This window comes from Erythrolamprus reginae, chromosome 12 (assembly GCF_031021105.1).
Source record: "Erythrolamprus reginae isolate rEryReg1 chromosome 12, rEryReg1.hap1, whole genome shotgun sequence".
NCBI lineage: Eukaryota > Metazoa > Chordata > Lepidosauria > Squamata > Dipsadidae > Erythrolamprus > Erythrolamprus reginae.
In genome coordinates this window covers 24,268,736-24,291,129 of record NC_091961.1, presented here as the reverse complement: position 1 = coordinate 24,291,129, position 22,394 = coordinate 24,268,736, and the positions used below count along the sequence as shown (strand labels likewise).

At 44.1% G+C, this 22,394-nt stretch overlaps 1 protein-coding gene across 4 annotated transcripts in view; it reads left to right on the top strand.

Annotated features, from left to right (window-relative positions):
* ARHGAP32 (Rho GTPase activating protein 32) overlaps window positions 1–17,012 on the top strand; it is a 265,471-nt gene extending 248,459 nt beyond the window's left edge. For all 4 annotated transcript variants that reach the window (XM_070765689.1, XM_070765693.1, XM_070765690.1 and 1 more), the window contains 4 exons: window positions 1,452–1,526; window positions 2,551–3,432; window positions 4,178–5,145; window positions 10,302–17,012. In XM_070765689.1, the coding sequence (XP_070621790.1) occupies window positions 1,452–1,526; window positions 2,551–3,432; window positions 4,178–5,145; window positions 10,302–12,533 (4,157 nt within the window). In that variant the 3' untranslated portion in view covers window positions 12,534–17,012. The remainder of the gene's footprint in view (window positions 1–1,451; window positions 1,527–2,550; window positions 3,433–4,177; window positions 5,146–10,301) is intronic.
* Window positions 17,013–22,394: the final 5,382 nt, after the last annotated feature.

Here is a 22,394-nt window from a genome sequence, read left to right as displayed (position 1 = left end):
AACCTCGAAGTGATGAGGGCATGAGCGACTGTGAGCAATGACTCCCTGTCCAAATAGGGCCACAACTGGTGCACCAGGCAAACCTGGGCAAATGCCCTCCTCGCCACAGCCGAAAGATGATGTTATGTCAGCTCCAGACACATGTTCGCACTGGCCAGTTGATTTTTGGCCTTCTGGAGGGGGGGGGGCATTTTTGTCTTCTCCAGGCTTCAAGAGAGCCCCCTGAAGCCTGGGAAAGGTTAAAAATGGCACAACGGGCCTATTGAAAGTTCAGAAACCAACTTCCAGTAGGCTCATTAGACCCGTTTTTCACCATCCAGAGGCTCCAGTTGAGGTCTGTGTGCATGCATGAGGGGAAGCACAGGAAGTGCGGTTGTGTAAGCATGCGTGGGGGGGAAGGCATTGCATTAGGAGTGTGAGCACATGCATGCACACTATCACGGGCATGCACAACTTTTGGCACCCAAGCAACAAAAAAAAATTGCCATCACTGTTCTATACAATTGATTTGAAAACCCCGGATATCACATTAATATTGCACTATACCAGTGTTGACGAACATTTTAGACAAAGGTGACAAAACGGGAGCATGCGCGCATGGGTGGAGGAGGGACGGAAACCAGAAGGGCAGCTCCCTGGTGCTCCTGAAAAAGCACCTTTGCAGATGAGTGATCTTAAAATTCCTAGAATTTCCAACCAGCATGGCATAGCATAGCTGGCTGTGGAATTCCGGGAGTTGAAATTATTATTATTAATTATTTTAATTATTTATTAAATTTGTATGCCACCCCTCTCCGTAGACTCGGGACGGCTCACAACAGTAATAGAAAAAAACAAATCTAATAATTAAAACTAAAAACCCATAATTTAAGAAAACATACACACAACATACCATACATAAACAGGAAGAGCCTTCTCTGTGGCGGCTCCGACCCTCTGGAACCAGCTCCCCCCTGAGATTAGGATTGCCCCCACCCTCCTTGCCTTTCGCAAACTCCTTAAAACCCACCTCTGCCGTCAGGCATGGGGGAACTGAAACATCTCCCCCTTGCCCATGTTGTTTTGGTGTTAGATTGGCTGTATGCGTGTTTTTAATATTCTGGGGTTGTTTTTTATGAATGTTTTAATTTAAAATTGTAATTGGATTGGTGGGTATTGGATTTGTTATTATGTATTGTTTTTTACCTTGTTGTGAGCCGCCCCGAGTTTGCGGAGAGGGGCGGCATATAAATCCAATAAATCTAATCTAATCTAATCTATAGGCCTGGGGAAGTTATCTCAGTTCCCCCATGCCTGACGGCAGAGGTGGGTTTTAAGGAGCGTACGAAAGGCCATTCACCTCCAAGTTACCAAGGTTGAGAAGTACCTGAGTTACACTAACCCCTTTTCATCTCTGGAGATGTATGGTTATATTCTAAATATATTCCATTGTTTTGTTTCTGACTGATCAGGAGGAAGAGGAGACAGTGGAACCCTGCGCTCCGCCAAGAGTGAAGAGTCTCTTTCCTCTTTGCATGCAATAGATGGCAAGTTGGCTTTTACTTGTATTGTCCTAAGAGCTTCTTCTAGAGACAGCAAATGCATACTTCAGCAAATATCATATCTATAAAGCCATGATCCTAAGACTCGTGGACTTCAACTCCTAGAAGCTGGGAGTAAAGGTGGCTGAGTAATTCTGGGAGCTGAAGTCCACAAGTCTTAAAGTTGCCAAGTTTGAAGACCTCTGCTATAAAGAATTGACCTTTGCTATAAAGAATGTCTCAGGAGGCTTGTTTATGTCTGCATTGGGTGATGAAACCTGTGCATTTTGCTCCTTAATAAGTCATTTTTTTAATCACCACCTTTTTTGCTGCAATTTGAGGGAAAAAGAATCTTTCCATATACACAAAAACTTTGAAAGATTCTTCCTTATTTCCCAGTTCTAGTAGGAAAAACAAAACTCTTAAGATGTTAATACAGATGCGGGGAGTTGCATAAACTTCTTGTACCAGACTTTAAGAACATTCTGTATCTGAACTACAAAGTCCCCATATCAAGACAAGAATGGCCAAAATCTGAAAATGACGTTTATCACAGCACAATACTTAAGCAAAATGATTCGATTGAAATTGGCATATTTGGGGCTGACTGGGGTAGATTGTAAGGGTGACGCCGAAATATATTTTAACCATATTTTATTTATATATTAAATTATCATATTTTAGTCCGATTTCATTTTAAACCATATTTTATTCCAATTTCATTTTAAATCATATTTTATTCCAATTTCGTTTTAAATTGTTTTTATCAGATTTTAGTAATAAGTTGTGTCTGGAACTCTGCACGTTGATATGGCCCAAGGGCTAATCAATAAAGTAAGCTCTTCAAAACAAAACCCCCCCCAAAAAAACCCCCCAACTACCCACTAAACTACAAAGACTTGGAAGAAAATATATCCCTTTTTTTGTTTTACAGAAAACCAAAGAGCAAATGGTCATTTTACACAAGGAGATCCTTTACATAACTGGGCAAAGTTCTAATGACCTTCTTTCCTCTTTCTTTCTTTGCCAGGTGAGTCTAAACTGTTTCGACCCCGAAGGCCAAGGTCAAGCAGCGATGCTTTATCGGTTTCGTTTAACGGGGAATTGTTGGGGAACATGAATCGCTGCAATTCTTACGACAATCTACCCCAGGACCAAGAAAGCGACGGCGACGAGGGGCATCTACAGGTCCCTGCCCTCATTTCTCCCAGGTCGGCAGAAGACGTTGACCTGAGCCCGCCGGAGATTGGGGTGGCTAGCTTGGATTTCGACCCGATGTCCTTTCAGTGCAGCCCACCCAAAGCGGAATCCGAGTGTCTCGACAGCAGCACCTCTCTGCTGGAGTCCGTGGACTACACCAAGGATAAGCCCAGCCTCTTTAAGAAAGAGCTCGACTCGGGCAGCCAATCTCACATGCCCTGCAGTGCCACCAGCTCGGAGCCGGTTTCTCCTTATCAAGAGAAAAACCCAAGTCCCTTCTTCACCCTGGACTTGAGCCCATCTGAAGAGAGGCCACCAAAACTCCTGTCTTTCTCCGAGAAGCTGACTTGTGCCTATTCTCCCAAGTCGGGCCAAAAGCCAGTGAAGTCTCCACCGCTCGCGGCATTGGAGCCCATTCCTTATATTGTCCACAACCGGATGCCAGACGTGGTTACTGGAGGCGCGTCCGAAAGCATCAGCCCTTTGGATTGGGCTAAAAAAAACGCGGACGGCAACGAAGCGTCAAGCATGTCCCTGTCCCAGCTCATGGTATCACCTCTGAGAAGCAGTGAAAGTAGACGTGGTGAAGAACCCCAGCAGGAACTCCAGAATGCGGGAGAGACCAAGAAAGCAGAGCTTCAAGAAGAGGTGGAACCACTTACGCACAGCAGCGGCCAGAGTAAGCCTGTACCTTCTGGACTAACACAGCCAGGTACAGTCTGTTTTCCTCCATTTTTTCTTTAAATTCACAAGCCGCCAAGCTCTCGCTTCTCTGCACGCCTTTAAAAAGAGGGGGAAACACTGGTAATAATGATAAAAGTAATAAGTAATAAGTAATAACAAAGTATGTGTCTTCCAAGAGCCTATAGATGCTGCTTGGGTCCTGATAGCGAACATTTAAAGAACCTAAGCTTCTCTGCAGCTTTCTTGTATCACACACACACACACAAAACCCAACCCTGTGAATATTTTATATAGCCCTGTCTTTTTTCACTTTTTTCATAAAACACGAGACGATCTCTTCCGATCAGAATGCTTCCTGATAAAACTTTATATAGAGATAGATATATTTTAACTAACCATAGAAATAAGTAAGTTGGGCTGCGCTCGAAGAAGAGACCTTTTCCACCCGTGATTAAGTTGCGCGAAATATCCCATCAAACAAATCTGGCATTTTTCTTTCTGCACTCTGCCTACTGCTTAAATCTTTACGAGTGACTGCAACGGGAACTTGTAGACAATCTCTTGCGCTTTTTTTTTTCTCTCACACCAAACTGCTATCCCTGTTTTTGCATGCATGAGAGAAGACTCACTTTGTCACGCCGAGGAGTTGCCACTGTGAAATGTTGGACTATTTTTTTAAAAAATAATGATCTATAGGAATTTGCTCACTCTCCTTAAACGGGATAAAGTAAACCATTCTCGCTTTGTTTTGTTTCTACTCTTCTTCCCACTAGGAGCCGCTGCCCTTGCCACCCCCCAGGATTCTGCTCCAGTCAATTCTGTTTCTGTTGTCCCTCCTCCACCTCCGAAAAATGCCGCCCGCATCCTGGCTCTTGCCCTGGCCGAATCGGCCCAACAGGCTTCCGCTCAGTCTCAGAAGAAACCAGACATTTATTCAGACTGTAACAGCTGTGGGAAAAGCGAGAGTGCGGGAACCCTAGAAAAAGTCCACCCGTATCCTGGCTCTGCTTCGGAAATGCTCCAGTTCTATGCCACACTGCCAGAAAACCCGCTAAGTTTTCAGATGGTTGGGGATCTTCAGAGAAGCGCGTTGTTGCCCTTAGTTCAGGGCCCCCAAAGCAGTGGCGCGCCTGAAGGCGACAGCCATCTCCACGTCGTCACGTCTGACCATCGGGACCACTCCGCTTTCTCTAACAACATGGCAGGAGACCTTCACAGTGGTACTAACATGGGCTGGGACCACTCCCACTTCTATCCCTGCACAGTGGGAGACACCCATCTTCTCATTCAATCTTTTGTCTCAGAAGATCAGAGTCACCTGCATTCCTGCCCTGGACGAACCGTTCAGGCCGAGTCATCTACAGCGGAGACAACGCTAGAAAGTCCCCCACTCCGTGCTGGTGTCTCATTGGATAAGAACCCAATCCAAGCCGCCAAGATTCTTCTTCCCATCTGTAAAGCGGAGGACAGGCTCTCTTCTTTTCCTTCCATCCCTCCTGGGGAGAAAAACATCCCCGCAGACGTGGCCTGTGTAATGAAGGGCCACCCAGCAGCTTCCAAACCTAATACTGGCATGTCCAGGCAGAACGTCCCGTCTCAGCCTTCTACAGCCACCAGCAACATTACATGGGGGGAAGTAGCTCTTCCCGCTGGAAGCCACCAAGTTCTACCTATGAGACCAGGGGACCAGCCGGCCGTGGGACAGACGCCTCCCAAGAAGCCTCCAGGAGGCTTCAGTCAGGTAAATCTTAAGTAATTTTTTAAAAATAGTTTATTGAGTATAAATAGTTTAAAAAGTGGGGGGGGGGAGAGATGGGAGGAAGGGAAAAAGGGGAGGGGTATACAATAAGGGAAAATCTTGTATTATACATAATATGATATACAGTGATACCTCATCTTACAAACGCCTCGTCATACAAACTTTTCGAGATACAAACCCAGGGTTTAAGATTTTTTTGCCTCTTCTTACAAACTATTTTCACCTTACAAACCTACTGCCGCCGCTGGGATGCCCCCCCTCCGGACTTCCGTTGCCAGCGAAGCACCCGTTTTTTGTGCTGCTGGGATTCCCCTGAGGCTCCCCTCCATGGGAAACCCCACCTCCAGACTTCTATGTTTTTGTGATGCTGCAGGGGAATCTGGCAACAGAAATCCGGAGGTGGGGTTTCCCATGGAGGGGAGCCTCAGGGGAATCCCAGCAGCGCAAAAACGGGCACGTCGGCTGGCAAAAGGGGTGAATTTTGGGCTTGCACGCATTAATTGCTTTTCCATTGATTCCAAACTTTTCACCTTAAGAACCTCGTCCCGGAACCAATTAAGTTTGTAAGACAAGGTATCACTGTATATCAACACATTATAACAGCAGTTATATATATTTGTACATAACAGATTGAGAAGTAAGTATACAAATTGTAAGGTAAGTAGGTAAAATCATGAGAGAAGAAAGAAGAAAGAGGAAAAAAGAGGAAAGAGTTAGAAGTTTAGGAAAGGTGGTGAAAGGAGGGGGGAGAGGGGTGTCTGCAACATGGCGGGCATTTTCGAAGTGTACGACTTTGTGGACTAAAGGGGTGGTGGGTGCATATGATAAAAATAAGAAATCAAATATAGAATTGTGATTATAAGTTTTAGTATTTCTGTAGAATTGTAGATGTTTTGTTATTTTGAAATAGTTTGAAGAGTTATGTTACAAAAGTCTGTATTCACATTCAGGTTTTAGTCGGTATTTAGTCGTATTCTGTTGTTATTTGTTTTCAATTGGAGCGTGGGAAGGTGAGCAAGATTTTTTTTTTTTTTTGAGAAAATTGTGAAGTATTTTTTTTTGTTAACCATTAAATCTTAAGTAATTTAATTTATTTAATTTATTTGACATCTATGCGGCCCAATTCCATTGGGACTCGGTGGCTTACAACAATAAATAGTACATGCAATAAACAAGTCGAATAATTAGTAATAAGAACAGGAAAACCCATAATAAACTCTAAATCACATATATACACAAACAGTTGCAAATCGGATGTGACAATCACAAACCCCAGGCCTGCAGGCAAAGCTAGGTGTTCACAGCCTTTCGGAAGGATAGCAGGGTGTGAGCAGTACGGACATCAGGGGATAGTTGGTTCCATAATGTCGGGGCAGGCACAGAGAAGGCTCTCCCCCATGGACCTGTCAACTTGGATTGTTTAGTCGACGGGACCTGGAGGAGGCCAACTCCTTGTGACCTGATTGGTCTCTGGGAAGTACAGTGGTACCTCATCATACGAACTTAATTGGTTCCAGGAGGAGGTTCGTAAGGTGAAAAGTCCGTAAGACGAAACAATGTTTCCCATAGGAATCAATGTAAAAGCAAATAATGCGTGCAAATCCTTCAGGAAAATCCCAAACTTTAGAAGGGAGGCGAACAGAGGGCAGGGAGGAGCAGCTAAAGGGGGCGGGTGGAAGAAGCAAGGCTAGGCTAAAGGGTGAGTGGGAAGGAAGAAAGGCAAGGGGGGCGCCCCTCCCTTTTCTTTCTTCAAAAGACACCGTTTCAGTGCCTTTGCAAGCATGCAAAATCTTTACTCCTCCAAGCTGCCCCTCCCTTTTCTTTCTTAAACAGACACCGTTTCAGTGCCTTTGCAAGCATGCAAAATCTTTACTCCTCCAAGCTGCCCCTCCCTTTTCTTTCTTAAACAGACACCATTTCAGTGCCTTTGCAAGCATGCAAAATCTTTACTCCTCCAAGCTGCCCCTCCCTTTTCTTTCTTCAAAAGACACCGTTTCAGTGCCTTTGCAAGCATGCAAAATCTTTACTCCTCCAAGCTGCCCCTCCCTTTTCTTTCTTCAAAAAAGGGGGGGAAAAGAAACCCCTTCATCCCAGCAGCAGCTGCTTGGGTTCGTAAGGTGAAAATAGTTCGGAAGAAGAGGCAAAAAAATCTTAAACACCGGGTTCGTATCTTGAAAAGTTTGTTAGAAGAGGCGTTCGTAAGATGAGGTACCACTGTATATGGCAGAAGATGGTCTCGTAAATAGACTGGTCCTAGTAGGCGCCATGCTCCATTCTCTCTGCCCAAGGGAAAATTTCTGGCCAAAACACCCATGACCTCTCCTTGGGTGGGCTGCTAGCCGAAACTCCTAACTGGGTTCACCTCCGCAGCTCTGGATGTATCGTGAGTTTGAGCGGAATTATGCTTCTGCGCCTGGGCGCACCTGCATCTCTGTCCGCGGTTTTGCTACCTGCACAGGCGCAGAAGCATAATTCCGCTCAAACTCACAGTACCTCCAGAGCCGCGGAGGGGAGCACAATTAGGCATTCCGGCTAGCAGCCCACCCCTGCCTCTGTTCTACCCCTATCTCTCCGCTTCAGTTTATTTGATTTTTTAAAAACTTATTTATTTTATTTATTTATTATTTAGATTTGTATGCCGCCCCTCTCCGAAGACTCGGGGCGGCTCACAGCAAAATATAACAAATCGTAACAAATCCAAATAAATTTAAAATATTTAAAAAGTTTAAAAAGAACCCCATTTACTAACAAGCACACACACAAACATACCATGCATAAATTGTACATGCCCGGGGGAGGTGTTTCAGTTCCCCCATGCCTGACGGCAAAGGTGGGTTTTAAGGAGTTTACGGAAGGCAGGGAGAGTAGGGGCAGTTCTAATCTCTGGGGGGAGTTGGTTCCAGAGAGTCGGGGCCGCCACAGGGAAGGCTCTTCCCCTGGGGCCCACCAACCGACATTGTTTAGTTGACGGGACCCGGAGAAGGCTTCCCTTTTCTATTTTAATTAACTGTTTTTCTTCTGCCCACATTTCTTAAGGCGAGCATAGGTGCCTGAGCTTTTTTCCAGGGTTTCTTAGTTGATCCCGTGAGAAATGGAACATTTGAGACTTCAATTGCCAATTTCTCCTAAGCAAATGATTCTTAGCAAGATGCTGTGACATTTCAGTTTCCATCGGATGAAGTTTAGGGTTGTCATAACAACCTGTAGCACTAAATTAAGTGTCGCAGTAGGTGGTGCTATTCTGACACACATTGGCTAGCTACAGTAAGATGGTTCATAAGCAACTATTGTTGTTTTCAGCAGGGATGTTCTTTGGATCAAACCATCCTATTGGCCAAACTATCCTATTGGCCATTTGGTCCCATTTTCTTTAATGACATGACAGTAGTAATTTCGTATTAATTAATGGAGGACATTTGAACATTGCTAAAGATTTGGATTTTAAAATTCTCCCACCTAGAGACATGGAAGGTATTATATCTGGGCCCCGAGTCTCTGGAGAGGGGCGGCATACAAATCCTATCTATCTATCTATCTATCTATCTATCTATCTATCTATCTATCTATCTATCTATCTATCTATCTATCTATCTATCTATCTATCTATATACCTACCTACCTACCTACCCACCCACCCACCCACCCACCTACCTACTTACCTTATCTATCTATCTATCTATCTATCTATCTATCTATCTATCTATCTATCTATCTATCTATCTATCTATCTATCTATCTATATACCTACCTACCTACCTACCTACCCACCCACCCACCCACCTACCTACCTACTTACCTTATCTATCTATCTATCTATCTATCTATCTATCTATCTATCTATCTATCTATCTATCTATCTATCTATCTATCTATGCCTGTACAATATTGTTTTATCGCTTGTTGTGAGCCGCCCCGAGTCTTCGGAGAGGGGCGGCATACAAATCTAATAAATTATTATTATTATTATTATCTATCTATCTATCTATCTATCTATCTATCTATCTATCTATCTATCTATCTATCTATCTATCTATCTATATACCTACCTACCTACCTACCCACCCACCCACCCACCCACCTACCTACCTACTTACCTTATCTATCTATCTATCTATCTATCTATCTATCTATCTATCTATCTATCTATCTATCTATCTATCTATCTATCTATCTATCTATCTATGCCTGTACAATATTGTTTTATCGCTTGTTGTGAGCCGCCCCGAGTCTTCGGAGAGGGGCGGCATACAAATCTAATAAATTATTATTATTATTATTATCTATCTATCTATCTATCTATCTATCTATCTATCTATCTATCTATCTATCTATCTATCTCAGCTGAAGACTTGAAAAAGGCCTACATTTCTATAAAGTCCACCCATATTTGAAGTGTTAATTCGTAGAAATGGCTTTACATCTTTCATTACATTTCCTGTTGAGGTGATGTGAATGAAAATTTCATTGATGTCTTATTTATTTATTTTATTTATTTATTGGTTATACTTATATGCTGCCCAACTCCTGAAAGACTCTGGTCGGCTTCCAACAGGTTAAAAAAAATATCATAAAAGCAACATAAAAACATTTATTAAAAACCTTACTAAAACATATATACTGTCACTTTCATGGCCAGGTCTAGATTTCATTTGATCAATGGCCCCAGACCTGCTGGAAAAGTTAGATCTCTGGAGGCAGTTAGTTCCATAGAGCCGGAGCCGCCACAGAGAAGGCCCTTCCCTGCGGGCCCACCAGCCAACATTGTTTGGCTGATGGGACCCGGAGAAGGCCGACTCCGTGGCTCTTATTGGTCGCTGGGAGGTATGTCTACGGAGAGGGGCGGCATACAAATCTAATAAATAAATAAAGAGAGAGAGAGAGAGAGAGAAATGAATAAATAAAATAATAATAATAATAATAATAATAATAATAATAATAATAATAATAATAATAATGTGTCAGAAGGCGGTCTTGACTGCGAATAAATCACCTGCCATCAAAATTTGTAGCTTTTCCCTCTGCAAAAGTTCTGTTGAGTTGCTAGCTTAAAAAACTACTTTGGTTTTTAAGTGAAGTCTGTATTCATCTCCGCAACCATTTTGGGATTTATAACTAATCTTTGTGCTTTCTTCTATCAGGTACAAGGAGAGACGATTCCAGACAAATTGCTGGAACCTAGAATAGCTGAGCCAGCTCCTGCCTTGGGTGCTGAGGCCAATGCTACAATCCAATGCACATCAGCCACCCCAGTGGCTCTGTTTCACCAGGGACATTTGGAGAAACCCCGAGAAAATGCCAGGGCTCCACCTTTACAGATGAGGTCCGAATCGGTCCCAGCTCAATCGTCGTACCCTTTCATGCCTCCAATACCGCCTGTGAGGACAATGGAGAGCAAACTTGCAGCCGCCATGCATTCCAACAGCACCGATACGATAAACCCTGCCAATTTCCATGCTTTTATGGCTTCTTCCTCGTTGCCACTGTCAGCAGAGGATGTGTTGGTAACCGCCACCTTGTCTAAACAAGCATCCCTTCCGGCGGCCTATTTCCTTCCCTCCAAGTCAGAAAGCATGCCGGAGCCTCCAGCGCATCCTCAGCCCTCGTCGGCTCATCAATACAGGGCTGAAAATAGCCAGCCCCACCTTTTCCACAGCAAGTCTGAGCAGCATCCAGGCTATCCTTCTCTGGCGGAGACCCCGCCTTCCTTGGGGTCCCGATATAATGCGTACGCCAGTCAAGGAAAGAGCTCATACGTTCATTACGCCAAGCCTCGCAGCCGGGTCGAATACCTGTCTTCCCTAAGCCCAACGATGAGGAGCAGCAGCTGTACGGAGGAGGCCCCACCCTACCCCACCATCCGGAGGGTGCATTCTCTGCACGTGTCCACCCCCTCCGCCATCCGATCGGTTCCCATCTCCCGCACTGAGGTGCCTCCTGACGACGACCCTCTTTACTGCCCTAGACCCGTCCTCCAGTACAAGCCGTACCAGTCCCATGGCGATTATCACGTCACTCAGTTGCAACCTTATTTTGAGAACGGCCGGGTTCATTACCGATACAGCCCTTACTCAAGTTCCTCCAGCGTTTCTTGTTATACCGCGGGCGAGGGTGGATTTTACGACTTGGACCCTTACGGTACAGTGAGGTTGAGGCAGTTCCATCCTCTTCCAGGCAAAGATTTTCCATCCTACTCCAAGTTACCGACCAAGAACCTCTATCGCTGTCCTGGTTTACCACCCTACTCTCGGGGAGGCCTTCCTGGGCACCTAGCAGGCAAAGAGCATAGCTTCATTAGCAGAGATGTGCCGCCCGCCCCTGACGTCAAACCCATGTACGTCTCTTGGGACTTAGAAGATATGGAGAAATACTGCATGCAGTCCATCCGCCGAGAGAGCCGTGCCCGTCAGAAAGTCAAGGGGCCGGTCATGTCCCAGTACGACAATGTAAGCCCTTTGTTGCAAGAGGAGGTACGGACCACGGACATTGTTCACTTGCGTAGCAAATCTGATCCTGGGAAAACTGGACTCCTCACTGTTGCCGACGGGAAAGAAGTGAGATACCTAAGCAAGGGAGGGGCACCCGAGGTAGACGAACGCTACTACGGACACCAGCCAGAACCGGACGTCGACAGGGCCCATTATCGCGGAGGTTATGGGAACGGACAGTCAGAGAAACCTCTGCTCCCTCAGAAGCAAAGCAGTCTCAGGAGCAGAAAACCGCCCGACGTCGGTTGTAATTCCATTGAGCACAGAATGCACCTTGCACACGAAGCAGCCCACAGGCAGCCGCCGGAGGCTAAAAACACACCTCCCTACCCGGATTACCGACCAAAGGGCCACCCGTCGGAACCCACAGAAACCCTGACGTATCAGCACTCGGGTGGGAAATACATCCCAGCCAACCATGACGTGTTGAGACTGAACCACAAAGAGGTGAAGTTGGCCGAGGACGGAGAACGGGCTCGATCGCGACACCCGGCTGCTCCGGCGGAAAAGCACTCCAGAGACTGCTATAAAGAGAGCGAGCACTACGGGCAGCCTCCAGGCCCCCCGCCAAAGCCGGAACGGAGCCACAGCCTCCGGTTCCAGCACTCCGAGAGCACACAGCGGGATGCCAGTCTCCTATACCCATACCAAACCCTTGGCAAACGCCAAAGTACGACGACTGTGGTATCCCAGTATGATAATTTGGATGATTACCATACCATGCCTCAGCACCAAAGAGGGGGTTACTCTGGAGGAGGAGGGGGAGTTGCACCCTCTTTTCCTCATCCACATAGTAGGACTTACGCCACCGCTTTGGGCCAAGGGGCGTTCCTACCATCTGAGCTTTGCCTTCAGAGGCCAGAGACGGAAGTCCATGCAGAGTGAGCTGTGGGGGGGCCAAAGGGATAGAGTGTTAGCAGCCTCTGCTGGACAGTGGACTGGTTTATTTTTTCAACGATGCACAAACATGCACACGAACACACAGAAGCAACTCCTTCCATTTAGCCCCGTTGCGTTTCTGCTCTGTCCAGTCCTCATTGGCCGCTCATAGGGACTTTTTATTTTTAGAAAACAACCAAGCAAACACTAAATGTATAGTTTTATCCCGTCGTCTAAAATGTAGCTTGCAGCAATCACACAAGCAGGGGTTTTTTTTATTTTTTATTTTTTTATTTTGTTAAACTTGAAGACGCAACCGGTCTCCAGAAAAGAGCATTAAGGTTGAAGAGAGAGACAAGGTCGCACTGTGAATGATGCTCAGTTTCCATAGATTTCAACTCATGGCGTTTCCTTTAGCGGTCGCTGTCCTTCTGAAGCCACACGCATGATGTACTTACATATAGGCTAACACAGACGCTTCTCCTCCAGGCAAAAGTCCCTTCTACATGCTCATTTAGAGGAAGTTTTATGGAATGCCAAGCTTTCGTCAATATTTCAACTTGGTCCTTTCAGGTTTTTATGCCCCAGATTCTAGGGAGGGAGAAGAAAAATGGTTTTGCATAGTGTGTTATTTCTCCCTTTAGTTATACCACCACTTTTTATAACTTTTTTCACCGTCAATTTTGCTTTCCATGTTTGCCAGTCACATATTGGGCGACTTAGGTATTGATAAGAAGGTATCGGTGAGGTCTCCAGCATGTTACCTGGTCTATTTCCCCATGAAGAAATCTATAAGAAGCTGCTTCATATATTTGAGAAGTGAGGGGAGGGTGGGAAGGGGACCACTCATACGTTATAAGCAGAGCTCTGCTTTGCCAGGCCTACAGGCAGGCGGTGCCTCCTACTTTAATCTCATAAAGGGAAGAATCTTCCTGAACATCTTTTCCGTAGCATGCGGTGTGTCTTGCAAAAGCTTCCGAGCAACAGAATATCCAGGGATTTTCCTCTTGAGCGAGAGCCATTGAAAAACACGAGGCTGGGTTCCTTTCCCTCACTCATGGCTACAAGAAAATCGTGATGCGTTTCATCGTCTTAACACTGGAAATTTATTTCAACATTATTAAGTAGCCTTGTGCTTAGCCTAACCAACAGTGGTCTAGATCAGGAGCTCTACAAACCTTGGCAACTTTTAAGACTTGTGGACTTCAACCCAGAATTGAGGAATTCTAGGAGTCGAACTCCACAAGTCCTAACGTTGCCAAGGTTGGAGACCCCCTGATCTAGAAAACAATTCCGTATTTCTTTCTGATTGCTCAGTTGGTGCTGCTGATCAGCTGATCCTGATAATTTCATTATTATGAAGTGAGGAGGGTACTCTGGGCGTAGGCAAAGTCCAATTGCTTTGATGGGAGGGACAGTAAATGTAGTGTTATAGGATAGTGATGGGTTCCCTTAGTATTAACTTGGACACTACAACTTCCAGCAGTCCCAGCCAACATGATATTGGTAGCAGGCGATGGAAAATGGTGTTCTGGCAAAAAAGTGGGGGTGATGGGGGCTCCCAAGTCCCATACTTCCCCCATAGTGTAAGGAAGGCCCGTGTGCAGTAGATGCCCTGTGGGTACACAATCGTCCCTCGCTTTTTACATTTTTATTATAAGATGCCCGTTGAAAGGGGAAACTGTATTGAATTGCTTTTCCGGAAAAGCGATAAATAGGGTGCAGCTCTTAATCCTAGCATCCTTGTCAGAATTGGACTGCCAGAAGGATCTTGGGTTTTTATGCCGCCTTAGACTAGCTCAAACAACACGTCAGTGCTCCACGACAAAAGTTTTCCAAAGTGGGCCGAGTCTATCCCAGGAATCAAGTGCTTTCTTCTTTTAGGTCACCACAACAATGTAAAGCTAGAATAAGGCCCATGGGATGGAAGCATCTGTGCCATTGCTCTTGTCTTTGTTACAGCACCATGGATGGGCATTAACTCTGAATACTACCTACGTCAGGTTTTTCCCTTGGGCAACATCAGGTATCTTACAAGGAGAACAGAAAATTCTCAAAACCAGCAAACTCAGTTATTCAGATTGTCCCCTGGCTACAGCCAGATCACATCCTTTTTGGTTATTCCGATGCATATTTCTTTTGAAGTTCTGATTGTCTTCAGTGCAGATTTAGTGATTAGAAAATTCACTGTGATTTAAGATTACATCTATTTTGTCCGTCCCCCCCTTTAAAAAAACACCCCTATTTCTGTTTATGCTGTATAAGTAAGAAACAGGAGGGGACATTCCAATGCACTAATGTCTAGATCGAGCAGATTTTTATTTTATTTTTAATTTGCTAGGGTCTTTCCTTGCCCATCCTAGCAAGCCCAGTTGTAACCCACAAATGGCTTCCAGCCTTTTGATCTCTCGAGGTTCTTCTGGTGGACGCCGACTTACATTGTTCAGTTGCCCTCTAGGATTACGGCAAGAGGATACCATTGTCCTACCACAGGTTAGGTTCAGGTTGCAGTACCTACAGTTCAAGTTTGCATCTTCACAGAAAACCTCAATTTTCCCTTGTATTTTCTCCTTACATCAGTCTTATGCCATCTGCTGCCCAAAACCAATCTGTTTTCATGTCTATAACTCCAATTTCTGTCCCTTCTCTAACTGAGCTGATGATAATATAATCTCATCTCTTTTTTGGGGTGGTTGGGGGAATGGGGAGGAAGAGCCCACTCTGTTTAATTTTTAAATACTGTTTTCATTTATTGCCCTAAATACCCGAGCTGCATCCTTGGGCCCTTTTGCCCTGTCCGCCGCTTAAAGCATTTAACCAAAACAACATCGACATGGAATTGAACGTTTGAACACTGAATATATTGGCACCTGTTGCCTAGGGCCTATGTGTGGCTGGAGAAGTGCTGTACAAGATTTGAGCTCAAAGTCAAACGTTTTAACGGCAGCAATTAAAAATTCAGCAACGTTTCCTGAGCTTGAAAGAGCTGTGACAATCGCTCTCTTCCTCCTATATTTCTATTAACTATTTTTTTAAAGCCCTCGTATCTTCCCATCCCCATGAAAGCCATAGAATTAACTATGCAGGCCTGTTCATGTACCCTGGTTAATTTTGGAACACTGACATTTAAACGAGATATCCCCCCCTTCTTTAACAAACCTAAATCTAGACTCCACTCCCACAGTGCAGGAAGAGTAAGCGTCGTTCATCTTCTTCTGTAAACACTGGGGATGTGTGATGGTTAGAAATACGTGCTCATCAGATCAGCCATAAACCTTAGCCCGAATTAGCTGTGGCAACTGACCTTCAGGTCCCAAGCAAAGAATCTGATGATGCCGACCCTCTGAGGGATTGTGTCTCTTAAGTTTCTTTATTTCTTTTTGTTGATGAAACTTCAGATTCTTCCTGTAGAACGTGCTCCCGTCTACATGAAGGTTTGCATGTGTGGTTGGAGGAAAACCGTTCCTCCCTTAGTAGCATTAGCAGGCCTTTGTAGCGCTCTGCGTTCCTGTTCCTAGCGTTAAAAGACAAGTTCTTAATCAGGTGTAAAAGTTTATGCAGATGATAAGAGAAAAAACATTTGTGCCTACGTCTTTGCAGGCGTAACCTGGGGAAGGGTGGGGTGGGGTTGACCGTTTGGAGGGAGGTTCACCACGAGAATTGCACAGTTCTGTTAGAAACCGCCACACGCAACCCAAATTTTGCTTGCTCGAAACGATGTTCCCCATTCGTCCCAAGAGCCCTGCGTCCCCCTGTCTGTGTTCCCCTCCTGATGCCCCATTTCAATTCGATAGGTCGACACGTCAGCGGGTGGCAACGTGACAAATACAGCATTGGGGGGGGATGTTTTTTGTAGACTTAGAGGATTCTGAATTTTAATTTCTAAAGGTGGCTTCGGCATGACATTTTCTCCAGAATTTTGTGCTATTGGGAACTGATGCCGTGGGCATGGTACACTTTGAACATGTGCTCAGTAACTTCAGTGTCTCCAGTAAGTTTTAATATTGTACAGCTCCATTGCAAAACGAAGAAGAAATGATTGTCGTGTGGTTTATTTTCCTGCTGTGGAAACTTGAGTCGTCTTTTTGAGCCACACGAGAGGCTCCTCTCGGAAAGGTTGGAGGGAGGGGGGCGCTCTCTAAGTGTTCTCTTTTTAATTTATATAGTGTCTTATTTTTTATTATTTTTATTTTTTACTCTTGTGTGTAAGAACTGGTGTAAAATGTATATGCCGATGAGCTCATGTTCTTTTGTGTAAATATTTTTGTGCACCCTACTTCCTCCCCCTCCCTTGTAAATATTTAGACTCTCATTTCTCTGCGCTGTATGGGGGCGGATGTGTTTATTTACTATTCTTATTTTTTAATTTGTACTGTAACGCTATGACCAGACTTCAGGTGTCTTGTGCTATTAAAAACAGAACAACCTAACATCCCACAAACCTCAGATGTACAACTCAGCAATTAATGAAGCCAGGTTAAAGTCGTATGTTGTGGTCTCCATTATTTTTCCTGCATTTTCATGTATTTTACAGAGTTTATAGAGAAAAGCTGTTTGGGGCATTAAAAGTATCCATGACAAAGAGCACCACCGTGGCTTTCCAAATGTAATGGTTTATCTCTTATCCTTAACACATAAGTGAATGTTAAAAACACCAAAATTCACATTTGCACCTATAATTTCCATGCGACATGAGAAAACATTACCATTTTCCCACCAATTTTTTTCTACTTCATGAATAGTGTTCAAAATAACAACTTCTCCCTTACCTGCCATTGACCTGGACCAATTTTTAAAAGGGCAAGTGAGGTTCAAGAATAAAACAGTCAAACTTACAGTTGAGAAAGTATTGCATCAACACAATAGGGACTGCAACATTTTTTGCAAAGCAAAACCATTTTTTGTTCTGATTTTTTTTTTTTTGCAATGTTTTAAACTTTTAACATTTTGATTGCTTTTCTATTTATTTTTTGGGGTTTTGTAAACCACCCAGAGTCACCCTGTCAGAGAGCTGGACACCATCTAAATTTAATCTACACACACACAAACACACACACACACACGGCTTCTAGGTGCTCGCTAAGAAAATATTTTTCAAAATGACGATCAGATCATTAGTATTTCTTATACAGTATTTTATTAATGTCCTCTAATACTAAGGAGTTAGACGTTCCACTCCCCCTCCCCACCTGAAAAGAACTCTGTTCCAACCGTCATTTGCCTAATATTAAACATGTTCTGATGCTATCCCTTCATTAAACTGGGCTTGAGCGTGGCCAGCGCATGACTCTCATGGCCTGTGGGCTGAGAGTTTAACATTCTACTTTCCCTTCTCATCTAAAAAAACCCTCTATTCCAACTGCCACTTGCCTATTAATACATTCTGATCCTAAGGAGTTACACATTCTACATAATGTTTGAAGATTTAACTCAATTTATCAAGCCTAACCACATAGTTTCATAGCAAAGCAGGGGTATCCAGCTAGTACCGTGTTTTCCTGAAAATAAGACACTGTCTTATATTAATTTTTGCTCCAAAAGTTGTGCTACGTCTTATTTTTGGGGGATGTCTTATATTTCTCAAATAAGACAAATTCACAGGCAGAAAAGCTGACACCCCCAAAGAAAGTGTATCGTACGGTACACTGATTACGGTACGGTACCTGTCAGTATGGCACCCACCCACCCAAACAACGGCACTTATATGGTACAACAGTATACTCCCGCTATTGCAGCTTCCGGCCACCAGAGGAACTACAGTCTACGCACTGTAGTGGAGACTGTAATGGCGGTGAGACAGCAGCAGACTGTGTCTGCTGTACTGGACGGTACAAAGCGATGGAAGGGGCCAGCAGGGGATGCCACATTATTACGGTACCACTATGAACAGCTTTGAATGGTACCGTATGTTTTTGCACCGTACCGTATGTAAACTTGACTATGCCTTATTTTCGTGGAGTGCCTTATATTAGCAAATTCTGCAAAACCTCTGACATGCCTTACTTTCGGGGTACGTCTTATTTTCGGGGAAACAGGGTAGTAAAATGTATAAAAGCAGCTGCCAACAATAACAAGTACAACAATGAAGGTTTTATTTTTTTTAAAAAAAAATTCTAGACAATACATTTTTCTGTTGTCTTTACGTCACTACTGTACAATCACTTTTTTAAAATGGAGACTATGGAAACACACATCAAGGGATGCACGAAGATGCTGTTCAATTCCACAATGCTCCCCCAAAACAGATTTTTTTTTTTTAAAAAAAGCTCAGCTTTCAAATTTAATGAAGCTTTCTACAGTTTTCGCCTCTCTGATGATCCACGGCTCACCATATGTGAGAGAGGGTTGCATCTCCTGGGGAATTTATGGGATTTCTCAAATGGAAAGGTAATATTACACAGAATAAGAATTGGTTTGCCAAAATCCACTTTTTGGCTTGTCCAATTTAACAAAACTTGATTTTTTTAAAAAAAGAAAAAATATATGTTGATTTTCCCCCCAGTTCCAGAGCATTTGACGGTTGCAGATTGCAATATGAATCATAACCATGTGCTACTTCAATACATGTATCTATAGGGGTATGATGTAACAACCAGGCTGTGCCAAGTAATTAGTTATTTACTTCATACCTAAGCCATTACCCTCCAAGCAGGAATTCTTGCCTGCTATTTACGTGAAAGAAATCAAAACACTCCTGTCTGCAACCAGCTTTTATTCGAAGCATATTTCATCCCTCCAGCCAAAATGCTCCCCAAGCGGCATAAGAATAGCCAGCGAAAGGATAAATTGCTGGCTGCAGGCTTCCAATGCAGAAGTTGAACAGGGAAAAGGCAGAAGAAAGCATGACTTTGGGCACTGGTATTATATTAGTTTTTAATGAATGGCATGTATTTGAACACATTTCTTGCCCTTCTTCACCAAAATAAGCCTGTTTGTATTCGCCTTATGTAAAGCCACAGCTCCAGGCAGAGGAGGGAGGAAAAAAAGAGAACAGTCTGCTGTCTAAGACTACAAAATTATTATTATTATTATTATTGATTGGATTTGTATGCCGCCCCTCTCCGCAGACTCGGGGCGGCTAACAACAATGATAAAAAACAACAACATGTAACAATTCAATTTAATAAGACAACTAAAAACCCTTATTATAAAAAACCAACATACACACAAACATATCATACATAACTTGTAATGGCCAAGGGGAAGGAATATCCTAACTCCCCCATGCCTGGCGACAAAGGTGGGTTTTGAGTAATTTGCAAAAGACAAGGAGAGTGGGGGCTGTTCTAATCTCTGGGGGGAGTTGATTCCAGAGGGTCGGGGCCACCACAGAGAAGGCTCTTCCCCAATGCCAAACGACATTGTTTGGTCGATGGGACCTGGAGAAGGCCAACTCTGTGGGACCTTATCGGCCGCTGGGATTCGTGCGGTAGAAGGCGGTTCCGGATGTAAAATAACTTGAATTAAAGGACCAGTTTGGTCTAGTGCAGTGATGGTGAACTGATGGCACGGGTGCCACAGGTGGTGTGCGGAGTCATATCTGCTGGCACACGAGCCGTTGCCCTAGCTCAGCTCCAATGTGCATGTGTGTGCTGGCCAGCTGATTTTTGGCTCGCACAGAGGCTCTGGGAGGGCGTTTTCGGCTTCCAGAGAGCCTCAGGGGGTGGGCGAGGGCGTTTTTACCCTCCCCTGGCTCCAGGGAAGCCTTTGGAGCATGGGAAGGGCAAAACATGAGCCTACTTGGCCCACCAGAAGTTGGGAAACAGGCCATTTAGGGCCTTCGGTGGGTGGGGGAAGCTGTTTTCGCCCTCGTTAAGCATTGAATTGTGGGTGTGGACACTTGCGCATGTGAGATAGCATGCACACACACTCTTTTGTGTTCACCACCACTGGTCTAGTGTTAAGGTACTAGGCTAGGAGCTGGGAAACCATGGGTTCTAGTCCAGCTCAATCATGAAAATCCACTGGGTGACTTTGCCATTGGCCAATCATCAGGAAACGGTGAGCTCTGATCTTGGGAATGAACGCTGGCTGGGTGACTTTGGGCCAGTCACTAGGAGACTGTGAGTTCTATTTCCATGTTAGCAATGAAAGCCAGCTGGATATCTGAGCTGGTCAATCTCAGCCCAACTCGCCGTGGGAATAATAGGAGGAAGAAGGTATGTTGGATCTGTTTTCCGCCGTGAGTTATTTGTCAAAGTAATAAAGGCGGGATACGAATAAATAAAACAATTTGTACTGATTTGAGCAATCCCCAAATTTGTAATTGTAATGATATGAGCTGTCCCCAAATCCAGCTATTCTGGATTTTTGCGGCCAATTGCTATTGTATAATAGCAAGCGGATATTCACCCAGATTAACACTTGAAAATGAATTTGATTGAGAAGGAGTTTGGAAAACAATGTAGAACTGTAATGACAACTATAGGGATGAAATTCAACCTGATCCTGACAGGTTCTGGAGAATCAGTAGCAGAAATTTTTAGTTGTTCGGAGAACTGGCAAATACCACCTCTGGCTAGCCCCAGAGTGGGGAGGGAATGGGGATTTTGCAGTATCCTTCCCCTACCATGCTCACCAAGCCACACCACACCACGCCCACCAAGCCATGCCCACAGAACTGGTAAGGAAAAATTTTGAATTTCACCCTTGGTAGCAACCTAATCCATGCTTAGATACATTTTGTACAGCATAGGTTCAGCTGGGGGGAAAAGCAGCAAATATTCATTATTCCCACCAGGGGGCAGTAATTCCCTTTTGCATTTATTTATGTGACATTCAGTAAGGGCCCCTGAAACTCTGGAACTCATTAAAACTTGGCATATGCATTTTGTGATTTGGGGTTTTATCTTTGTTTTAATGAATACAAGTGGATTATATGCAGAAAAGCCTGGTTTAAAATTTTGATGGTGTGTTCTGTCAAATCTGATGGCTTTCTGAGTGTTCTGTCAACACCAAAGGATAGCATGGAACTCAGAAACATAGAAGATTGACGGCAGAAAAAGACCTCCTGGTCCATCTAGTCTGCCCTTATACTATTTCCTGTATTTTATCTTAGGATGGATATATGTTTATCCCAGGCATGTTTAAATTCAGTTACTGTGGATTTACCAACCACGTCTGCTGGACGTTTGTTCCAAGCATCTACTACTCTTTCAGTAAAATAATATTTTCTCATGTTGCTTCTGATCTTTCCCCCAACTAACTCTTTCTTTCTTTCTTTCTTTCTCTCTCTCTCTCTCTCTCTCTCTCTCTCTCTCTCTCTCTCTCTCTCTCTCTCTTTCTTTCAACACTATTTTCTCTATTGGAAGACTATAGTCATGTCAGAGAATTTACTTTCTCAGTGAACTAATTGTCCTCAACTTATTCGTCAATTAATTCTGGTTCCAATTGTGGTGGTTAAATCAAGGATTACCTATAGATGTTTCTGAACCACAACCCTCTTTTATTCTTTATTCTCTCTCCATTCAACCACCCATCTTAAATATCTTTGGAAGTTCTCAGTCAACCCGATCATGGTTGTCCCAAAGGTGCTTTTTCAAGAGGCAACTGGACCTTCAAAAGCACTTTTCGGACCTCCATTTTAACTTTTAATTGAATGTACCAATGGAAAAACCAAGAGCTTTTGCTGTTACTAAACGATATACAAGTGGGTTACTAGATGTAGGTGGCTTGCCCAAACCAGCCTCAACTCCATTCTTTGCCTCCAACTCCAGAAAAGAATTGTGCTTGTAAATCCTTCCAATCCTGCTCTTGTATGGAAGGGCTTGGGTGAGCTTCAGAACTGTCCAGAATTTGTTTGTTTATAGGCTGACCTTCTTCAAATCGACTCATGGCAGCGTACTCCAGTAAAAAATACAATAGTAA